Raw genomic sequence first — 10,571 nt, forward strand, 5'->3', positions numbered from 1 at the left:
ATAGATGGGGACTTTCCTTTGGCACGGTTAGCATGAGCAAGAAAATATGGCTGCAGCAGTACAGTTACACTAAGGTATTAACTGGCATTTTGCATCGGTACTCATTGAGGAATGAGGGACGTTGTCCGAAGCTTCTTTATATGTCTCTTTCATGAACAGGCCGCTTAAGTTGTGTTCCCAACTGTGCATAAGCGTGGAGATAGCACTGATACCCCTTAAAAGCTGAAAATAGTTCCCTGAACACTGCTCTTAATTGCCGTTTGTTGTTTAATAGTAGGATGCCGAAAATGCTAAGCTCTAGCAGTGTCTAAGCTGCAAATACTCCATCATATTGGTCTCACTTAACAAAAACTTTCTTCCGCCTGTCAGAGGAGCAGAGGTGAGTTTTCAAAACCATTCTCCAACATTACATGCCACCAAGCTTCCAGTATTGGAAACTCCCATTTAGCATGCTTTTAGAGAAATCTGGGTTATCATGCAATTGATTAATCGATGAAGGAAATGTAGTCAACGTCATCTCTTAAAAAAGTTTGGAAAGTGTGACGGTTCGATCAAGGCTATTGATTCACATTTAAATTCGAGTACGTCTCCCTCTGGCAGGTGTACGGTTCTCATGAAATTTTTTGCTCCTATAGAATACAGCCCCTGCAGTCAGCGAGCCCGGTGGCTTGGGCGCAGGGTCTGTTTTCAAGGGTTGTTGGGGATGTTCTGGAGGTCTATGAGGGGTAGGGTGGCCAGAATTTTAAAGCCAAAAACCGGGACATTTCACAATAATAGAAGAAGGACTACAATTTTATTTCAACCAAGCGCACAGAATGACACTGCTCATCAGCATAGAATTAAAAAAGAGGCACTAAGAACATAAATACAATGCCGTTTTTAAAGCCAGTGTAATGCCAGTTAATTAAATTGCTTTCTGATACCACCTGATAAGTATCTTTGCTTTGGAAACCTCCCGCCGTTTTCAGTGAGCCTCTTTAAAAACCGGGACATGAGCTAAATTTCCTCAAATCTTCCGGGACAGATGGGGAAAAACCAGGACTGTCCTGGCAGATACGGGACGCCTGGTCACCCTAAGAGGAGGGCCGCAGTCCTGTGAAGCAAGGGACCCCCCCCCCAAAATCCCCCATCGTTCATCCAAAAACCGCTGTATATCCGCCAGGTGCTCGCTTCATCGAGGATCCGGGCTGAATGGTTTCAGTCAGTGGGAGGCAACAACAGGGGGCGCCACAGGACCAGCTCTACGGCGGGTCCAAGGGATGATGCTACCGGCTCCAGGGCGGTGTCAGCAGGTCCGGTGGGCGGGCTGTGCTTCGGAGGTCCTGCCCCCTGCCCTGCGTACTCAGCTGTATATAAGGACAGAGCGGAACCGGCTTCTTTCACTCACCCATTCTGCACTTTTTTTTTTATGCTCGCTTCCTCTAAGCTTCCCCCGGCTCTGTTCCCCCCTTTCTCTCAACCCCTCTTTTAATTAATTGTAACCAGGTAAGTGTGGGGCGCCTGCTTTGATGCCATAGCGCCTCGCGGGATCCCTGCCGCCTTCTTTCGCTTTTTTTTTTTTTGTGTTTTCCGCTTCTGTGTCTCTTGAACCAACTTCTGGGCGCCAGGAATGGCGGGCTACTGGTTTAATTTGTTTTGTGTTTTTAAGCACTGTTGTCCCTTTATAGTAAAGTTACTCCTCCGCTCTTAATTTGTGAAGGAGTACTGAGTTTTATACTGGTAAGATGGTGTTTCTCTGAATGTTAACTTTATTGGTACTCTAAAGGGTATTTCCAGTTAATGGAAATTAGTATTTTTATGCTTCTGTTCTGATGCGGTGCCTCGCCGTTGGTATGGTTGAGAGGCTGTGCTTTTTGCGCCGGTGTGGTACGAGAACGGATTAATTGCCGTTTTTTTTCTCATGTAATAGCAATCATTTTGCACGTGGTGCCCCTACATCGTGGGCTCCCTTCTCATGGTGCCGCCTTTGTCTTGCATAACAATGCAGCGCTGTAATGGAGCTTTGGGGATGTTTTCCTTTGTAAGGGTGTAACCCCCTCCCCCATCCCATCGTGTGCTTTGTTGCTGGGAAGTGCTTTTGTCATAACACCCTATCTCTCTCTTGCAAAGGGACGATGCCCTCATCCCCTCCGCCAGCCTGCCACAGGCGGCATGTGGCAGGCTGGTAGTGTCCATTCGTGTGCCGCATTGTACCATTTGTACAGTGCTACTAACTCCTGCGTGGGCACCTACTGTCAGTTTGTGACATGTACCGGTTTTTTTTAATGACATTTGAGATAGCTTGTTGAGAATTCCCCATGAACGCATAGTGCCTTGAGGGGGTGAGGGAATGTGCCTCCCAGCGCCCCCTCTCCGGTCTCTAATTACACCAGTGCCTGATCGCGCGCCCTGGGGTTAACGAAGTGTGAACTAACGCTCATCTCCTCCTCTTTGCACAGGATAAGTAGTATGCTCATTCGGACTCTGTTTTCTGAACACTTACCTATGGAAGATCAGGGCTACCGGGAAAGAAAGTTCGACGTGCGGGACACCTTCAAGGAATCCTGATCCTGCGCCCACCTCGTCCTGAAGGAACACTTGAGTAAGGTAAGACCCCTCACACCCACCCCTGAAACACGAGCGACGTGCGGGAAAGTGGTCAAAAGTGCTGCAGGTGCAGCGGCACCAGGGCCTACCACCACCCGAAACCCTGATATACTTCCTCTACTGGCCGAGGCACCCCACCCCCTTCCGGGAATGAACCCCCCCCCCCCCCCCCCCCCGGTGTATTGACGTCACTAGCACCATTTCCAGTACCCCCCCCAACCTCCTGCGGTACATCCGCTTTGCTGCCTGTTGCTAATTACCGCACATACTGTGAGTCATCTGGGCCCATCTGTCACCACAGTAAAAGCATCAGTATCCGCCCCTGGGATGCAATGAACACCCCCGGGGTGGGTAATCCCCTGCCTGGCGTGCACCGGCCCACACCCCGGGCTGACTGACTCCACTCCGCCGCAGGGTGTCATGTGGGAATACTTCCGGTGCAAGAGCACATGCACTATGACTTGAAGTCTTCGAAAATATATTTTGGCGATAAATTCCGGGGGGAGGGTGGTAGGGTTATTTCCGTCGTTGATTTAAAACTTACCTCCTCCGACTGTAACCCCGTGAAATTGGGGCCCCGTAGTACTTACAGCTAATTATCAGTTAGAGATAACACTGTGGTTTGAATTATTCCCTTCTGTCGTGTTTTTAAGTCCTCGCCCAGCCATTAACGGTATCGTTAAGCACGGACGGAAGCATTGTCCTGTGCGATTGGCTCCCTTTTCAGCCAATGGCCGTGCTCTGCGGCTACTGTGTCAAAGGTCGTCCTATTGTCTATCCCTTTCTAAAGGGACCGGTCAGACTTCATCACGTTCTTCCCACCCGGCCTAGTAACGAGATCAGCCAATAGGACAGGTTATTTCTTTTTCAAAGCCGCAAATGAGAGGTCGGCCTTCTGCGCGCAGACCGGCCTGGTAATAAGAGTAGCCAATCCGGGGAGAGTAGGCCCGGTAACAGACTGGAGTGGTTCTTTGTCTTGATGACCAGACCACTGCGACCTCCTTGGCCAGGATACACACAATTAAATGCAAAAGCTTACTTTCCTAGTCTAGCACCATGAAGTTTCGAGGGCAAAACCTAGTTTGAGAGGTTCAGATATTAACCAGGCTGAAATTTGAAATGTCAGTAGCAGCTTGAGTGACTAACCTGTGTCTTTCAATACATCATTCTGTATCTCACTTTTTTGGTCGTGTATCAGTCTGAAGGCTGGAACCTGCATCTTAGTGATAAAACAGGGCCACAGGGCAAACATCGGTTGGGGGGGGGGGGGGGGTTGTTGAAATTGCTGTGGTTTATTGTCATTTGGACCCACTTGTGGTGTCCAGTGGTTGGAATTAGACTGGAAACTATAGTGAATTCAAGTGTCGCCCACCCCTTTCGCTGTCAGAACTTACAGAAAACAGTAAAAACCGTGTCCGGGCACTGCTTTAATTTCTATTAAAAAAAAAAATAGACAAGAAAAATCTCCAAAAAGGAATGTTTGAGTTATGCAGATATAGGTGCTGTTGCTGTTCACTTCAGCCAACTTGGTTTCTGCAGTGACAACGGAGGCAGGCAGCTGAACACTCAGCAAGGCTGACTGTACCTTGGCTTACAGTCGGCACAAATGACCACCAATCCATTCTCGCCCAGCGGACACTTACCCTCGAAATGTCCTAGTCGTGATGGAGTCGGTACCCCGCCCCATGCGTGCCCATAAACTGTAGCCACTGGGTCGTGATCTTGGTGTTAACTGATGTAAAGTCGAAACCTGCATCTTTAAAAGGGGCTTGACAAGAGGTCTTTATGCAGTTATGTCTCCTGGCCATTTTCCTCTTAATACCCTACTTGGGCCCAAACGCACACAGCAGCCACCAGGTGAGGCACCCCCCAGCTTTCCTATACTTGATATTTTCATTTGTCTTCTATACAGCTGTTCCTACACGTTTCTGTGCTATCTTTTGCAGACTTGGGGCCAGAGTTCGTCTACCTCGTCTTATCACTACATCGCATCCACTGGGATTGTTCATCCCATCATCCTATTTTTCGAATTCTCCACTTGATCACTTCTCGTCCGTCAAAATGGTTGGATTCAAGCCCACAGATGTGCCTCCCACTGCAGCTGTGAAGTTCGTAGGGGCTGGGACCGCTGCGTGCATCGCTGACCTGTTCACCTTCCCACTGGACACAGCCAAAGTCCGGCTTCAGGTACCATTCAAACACCTTTTTTGCTTTGTTCTTGATGGTCTGATCTGTTAGTGGGGTTATCACTTGAGTTTCCATCAGGCCATTGCCCTCTCCGTTACCATTACTTATCTCCCAGCCCCTCTGGTCCAACACTGCATGCACATTTAGGTTTTGCATGGGTCCGTAATACATGGCTATTGTTGGCTGCCCTCTTGGCTTATTCCCAAAGTATGTTTGCAAGACTGCAACTTACTCTATGGTCCCAGTGGATAGATGGGTGGGTCAGTTTGATCTGATGATTTCGTTTCTTTTCATTTAAATGTCTGTATGTCATGTGACTGTTCAATGCAGGTGGCGTCTTGGCTGCGGATGGGCTGTGCCTCTTGAACCCTCAGCCTCGTCGATCAGTATATTGCAATCTTTTTCTTAATACTGTATCAAACTGTGCTCCCAAAAAAGTCACTCACTAGCCTTTTTTTGTACGATTTCTTCCCTTAACTCAAAGGAGCAGACGAAGGGTAACCCCTGGCCCAAGAATGGCATTTTGGATGGCAGTGGAACAGAACCTTTTTCTTACAGTTGGTTTTAGTGACCTGGGCAGAGCCCATCACTGTAAACCCTCTCCATCCCCTTCTCTCTTGTGCAGATACAAGGTGAGAGCAAGTCTCTGTCCAGCCGGTCCAAGGCGCAGTACAGGGGCGTGTTTGGCACCATCAGCACCATGGTGAAGACGGAGGGCCCCAGGAGCCTCTACCGCGGCCTGGTGGCCGGGCTGCAGCGCCAGATGAGCTTCGCCTCGGTCCGGATTGGGCTGTATGACTCGGTCAAGCAGTTCTACACCAAGGGTTCAGAACGTAAGTGCAGGCCCTCTCTTGTGATTGACTTGCAGACTTGACTATGTATGCAGTAACAGTACTATAGCCTGCTGGGCTCCAAAGCTGTTGGAAATGGTATCGCTCCCCTAATCTGCGAATAGCGCCCCCTATCTGCACTAATGCGCGTAGCTCCCCCCCCGCCGCCACCACCCCCATGTAGGGTTTAGCATTTCTTTTCATAAGAGGTCCAATGTACAACAATACGCGTTCCCAAGAGTCATAGCTTTTATTTTCGCGCAAAGTTTCCAAAAGTTTTTGTTTTTTAAATATCCAATATTTCATTGGGTTCCAACATTAATTTCCGTTTTAAGGTACCAGTTTGTTAATCCCAGTGCGCTTCGGGAAAAGGCCTTCAGAGAATATTAATCAATGCAGATAGCTCTATTTTCGCAAAAGCACTAAATCTATTTAAACGTGTGTGGAAACGCTTTATTGTTGTACATTAGATCTGATTAACTTTGAAAACCTGGAAAACAAAATGCATCTAGGGAGCGCGATTTCCAGATTAGGAGAGCGCTACAATTTCCGTTTTTAATACACCTAGAAACAGAAGTTGATACCCTCGTGCACCCTACTTGGATAAACAGATTTATTTTAGTATACTATACTTCAGGTGTGTGCTATCCAACACATTTCTTCACTCTAAAGCTGTTAGAGCATACAACACAAAGTCGTAAAAAGGGGAGCAGCAGAATTTCAAGCACTCTAGAGCAAAAGGTGTTTAACGAGTATTATTGGCCCTCGGCCAATAACGTCTGCAACCGAGTTAAGAATGTTCTAATAAGCAATAGTAGCTCTGCCGTAGCTGTGCTTGTGGTCCCGATGTTGAGTACCATGGATCACGGGTTAAGAAAGAAGGGCCGGGTTAGTTGGTTTATTTGAGTGTGGTGCCATGGCTCCAACACTGAGGGTTGTAAAATGTGTGGTTCCACTGTCCTAGATGTAGTAATCTTCGTAACTGTGTCGTGGCATCGTATTGGCAGCTGCCTGGTTTCACGCTGTGACGGTGTTTAATTGTGGCAGGACTATATGTAGTGTAACTTGGCTAAACCCACTTTTAATTCAGTCTGGTTTAGGGGTTTCAGTGGGGGACCCATCCAGACAGGAAGTGACATCACTGCTTCTCCCATCTGGTTGTGCTAGTATAGTATTTAGTAGTACTTCTGCTAGCGCTCTAGACCTGAAGGACTTTTGGGGGCTGGAAACTGGTTTTCCATTGGTCAGCTGCGGATCTCCTGTGCACACAACCGGGAGAGGTATCTTGTACAAACACTCCAGTGTGCTGCACGTTTCCTAACACTCTCCCCCTTTGCCCCCGCAGATGTTGGCATCGGGAGCAGGCTCCTCGCCGGGTGCACCACCGGAGCCATGGCCGTGGCCATCGCCCAACCCACAGACGTGGTGAAGGTGAGGTTCCAGGCCCAGGCGAGCGTCGGCAGCAGGTACAAGGGGACGGTGGACGCCTACAGGACCATCGCCAAGGAGGAGGGCATGAAGGGCCTCTGGAAAGGTCAGTCCTCTGAAGATGCTGAGTCCTTGTGCTGCAGGGGGGAGGCTGGCAAACACACCCTCGCCGGGCCCAATACTGGGGGCTTTGAGAACGGCGGGCGTGGGTTGGAAGCTGGTTGACTCCACATATAACCGGATTTCTCACTTACCTGCAGGTACCGGACCCAACATCACCCGCAACGCCATCGTCAACTGCACTGAGCTGGTCACCTACGATCTGATCAAAGACCTGCTGCTGAAGTCCAACCTTATGACCGGTAAGTGGGGGAACTGACACCGCCTGTTAAATTGTGCTCCTCCGGTTTCTGAGGGGTTTGAAATGTACTGGGGGCGGGGGTAGTGTAAGATGGTTGGAGAGTAAGTTGTCATGGCTAAATCAGTTTCTCCACTTTTTGGGGCGGGAGGGGGTGCTTTTACAGCTTGCGCCATCTATTGCTCTACCAGTGCTGCCAGAGACAGTACCAACCCCACTAACACCACACTCCAAGCGTGACAAGTCAGACTCCTTGAACATGACTAAAACCTGTTGTCTGGCCTATTCTTATAGCTGTGGGTGGCAGGTATCCCTCTTTTTAATGAATATTAAAGTACTGTTGTGATAATCACGAGTGGACAAACAGCGACACCATATGGCAGACTGTCATTATTGCCGGTGCCAAGCACTTGAAACCACAGGCTCAAATTATGCACTGAAGAGAGCGTTCTTGAAGATAAACCCTTATGGGCTGCAGAGGTGCCCATAAGGCATGTGCTACTTGAAAACCGAATCACCCAAGCGTGTGTGGGGTGTGTTTTTTTTTTTTTTTTTTGTTAAAAAAAAAAAAAACACTACTTTCGCTCGCGGAGTCTGGGCCCAGTTTAAAGCTCTCCCCCTGTGCTTCTCTTGATGTGATTTGCGGCCATTGGCAGGGTTTGGATTTTTCAGGGGTGAAAGTGAAATTTGCTTGGAGGGATCTGACCTGCAAGTAGGCTTATGGGAGGGGGTATATTTGCATGCTGTGGCAGTGAAAATAAGTGTCCCAAAACTCGTTATTTAGAGCAACTGTTAATAAACACTCACTGGCACTTACTACAGTGCTATGGTCACATTCCAGTTTATATATATTTTTTCTGTAAATCGTAGTTTACTACTTCACTGATTGCATGTTACAATTATACCTGGAACTAACTATCAATAGCCATCGGGCCTCTTCAATGTGGTTTTACCTCGATGCACAAAATTAACAAGCCTGGACTTGTTTAAATACTCTTTTGATAAAACAAATACATTTGGGAAAAATGGCATGTGTAAAGCTGTAACTTGATGTTCGTTTGCTATTGCTGGGGGGGCGCCATCGTGACCCACTCATGGCTTTGCTAGTCGTCAGCCATGTTCCCTTGCCACCCTCAACAATGGTGGCAGTAAATTGCTTACACATCACGTGCAGATGCACCTGGACACAAACGCCTGGCCGTGGCATTGCATTCAGTTACCGGGATTGCCTTCTTTGCAAATCACAACCACTGGTCTAGTGTTGCATGCTGTGCCTGTCGTTGCGATTGGTGTGGTCGGGGGTGTTGTCCTTGTCAAGTGGGCATGTCTGAGGTCACTGCAAGATGCAGCCAGTAAGCTGTGGGTCCCTGTCTCCCTCAGATACTCTTCCCTGCCACTTCACCTCTGCCTTCGGCGCGGGATTCTGCACAACTGTGATCGCCTCCCCTGTGGATGTAGTGAAGACTAGATACATGAACTCTGCCCCCGGCCAGTACGGCAGCGCCTTAAACTGCGCGCTCACCATGTTCAGAAAGGAGGGGCCTTTGGCCTTCTACAAGGGGTAAGTACTGTGCAGGAACCCCGGAGGGGGTGGTGACTAGCGGTCCAGGAATTCCTTGGCCATTCTGGGGGTTTCATCGCAGCATAAATTGACAATCAAGCAAAAATGTACCTTTTGTGAATATACTGAATTTGGGCGGGGGGGGGGAAGATTAGCCCCCTTTGACTTAATTGGTTACCAGCCGTAAATATTGTGTGAGGTGGTGGTCTTCTTTTATTTTTTTTGGCGGTTCGGGGTTTGATAACCGCTGACTTGGTTTATAGAGTGAACCTAAGCATTGGGCTGCTTCCTTCCAGCATTGTTCTTCACAGCAGATGGGCAAAAGTCGTCATGCCACAGATGTGGCTTAGAGCCTCCTGGCTCTAATTCAGGGCACATTGCCATTCTTGTGAGGCTTGGGCATCAGCTGTACTTGATGCACCTGGAGCATCGAGGCAGGTATGCCGGGCCGCTGATTTTGATGCATGGTGATAGTCTGCATTTAAATAATGGTACCACATTGATGTATGTATTCTTGCCCCTCTTCCTTGCAGGTTTATGCCCTCGTTCCTCAGGCTGGGATCCTGGAACGTGGTCATGTTTGTCACCTACGAGCAGCTGAAGAGGGCCATGATGCAGGCCCAGGTCTCGTGGCAAGCCCCCATCTGAGCCTGTCGGGCAGCCCGGTTTGGCCTGTCCAGATCTTGCACTCACAATGAAGTTTTTAGCTCTACCTCTTCTACCCTTGTTTTCTCTCGTGTTTTCAGGGATTCCGTCTGCTGTCGTGGCGCGTGCTTGGCACGTTTTTTTAACCTAACGAGAAGAGTAGCATCTCTTAAAAGAGGACGATTTACAAGTATCTTGTGCTTTGCTAGTCTTTGGGTGTTCAGCTCTTTCGTACGCATAAAAGAAATTGATGTGAAACATTCCCTACATGTAGAATGAGCTGCGTCCTCCTATTTATTTTTTTTATTGTCGGGTTAGTGCATCATTGCTGTATTTAATGTTGAGCTGGCTAGCACTCCCTCCTGATTCAAGAATGGTCGTGTGGTGAGTGGGTCGTTCTGTGGGAGGTGAATAGTAACATCTGTGCTGTCAGAACAGGGAGCTACATTTTATCAAAATAAGGGGGCTGGGAATTGACTTTTAAACTTACAGCAATGGTGCCCCAATGTTTGTCGCTCTTATGTTAATAAAATAAAAATGACTTAACCGTGGCATTTACATTTATTTTCAATATTGTTCTGTAGCTTAACTTGTATACTGCCTCACAGCCTGGCTCGGGCCAGAGGGCGAATGACCCTCTAGAAAGCTCAATTGCTGTGAAGCACTGTGGTAAACAAAGTATTTTCTTTCCATAATGTGAACCATTTTGGGTTTGACCTCCGAGTCCAATATATTGTAGTGGTTAATTTCGATCGTGGCAGCAAGAACACTGCTCGCCAAGGCCAGACCTAGGGGCTTTGGAAATGTTCTAGTCTTGAACTGACCACCAGGATTCTAAATGGTTAACTGGTTATATTTGACTAAGTATTACCGGTTTGTATGCCCTTTATGCAGGGAAGCCATGCCCCTCTACCTGGCTCCTAATGGTTCTGTTACTTTTAGCTACGAAGTATAGTTTTTTCCGGGGCACATACCT

General features: G+C 48.2%; 1 protein-coding gene across 1 annotated transcript; it reads left to right on the plus strand.

Annotated features, from left to right (window-relative positions):
- Positions 1–1,351: 1,351 nt before the first annotated feature.
- On the plus strand, positions 1,352–10,141 carry UCP2 (uncoupling protein 2). Its single transcript, XM_069203827.1, has 8 exons — positions 1,352–1,485; positions 2,439–2,586; positions 4,533–4,773; positions 5,399–5,606; positions 6,949–7,137; positions 7,292–7,393; positions 8,770–8,950; positions 9,484–10,141. Exons 3-8 carry the CDS (start codon positions 4,648–4,650, stop codon positions 9,596–9,598), a joined length of 921 nt encoding a protein of 306 aa, XP_069059928.1. The 5' UTR covers positions 1,352–1,485; positions 2,439–2,586; positions 4,533–4,647; the 3' UTR covers positions 9,599–10,141.
- The last annotated feature ends 430 nt before the right edge of the window (positions 10,142–10,571 follow it).

The sequence above is a fragment of the Pleurodeles waltl genome, chromosome 8 (genome assembly GCF_031143425.1).
Source record: "Pleurodeles waltl isolate 20211129_DDA chromosome 8, aPleWal1.hap1.20221129, whole genome shotgun sequence".
NCBI classification, from domain to species: domain Eukaryota; kingdom Metazoa; phylum Chordata; class Amphibia; order Caudata; family Salamandridae; genus Pleurodeles; species Pleurodeles waltl.

What these genes read in the sequence shown, in the direction of transcription:
- UCP2 (XM_069203827.1), top strand. Translation starts at nt 4,648, where the DNA reads ATGGTTGGATTCAAGCCCACAGATGTGCCTCCCACTGCAGCTGTGAAG. An exon ending in CTACACCAAGGGTTCAGAAC is followed by an intron (nt 5,607 to 6,948) that starts GTAAGTGCAGGC and finishes TTGCCCCCGCAG; the next exon opens with ATGTTGGCATCGGGAGCAGG. An exon ending in GAAGTCCAACCTTATGACCG is followed by an intron (nt 7,394 to 8,769) that starts GTAAGTGGGGGA and finishes TGTCTCCCTCAG; the next exon opens with ATACTCTTCCCTGCCACTTC.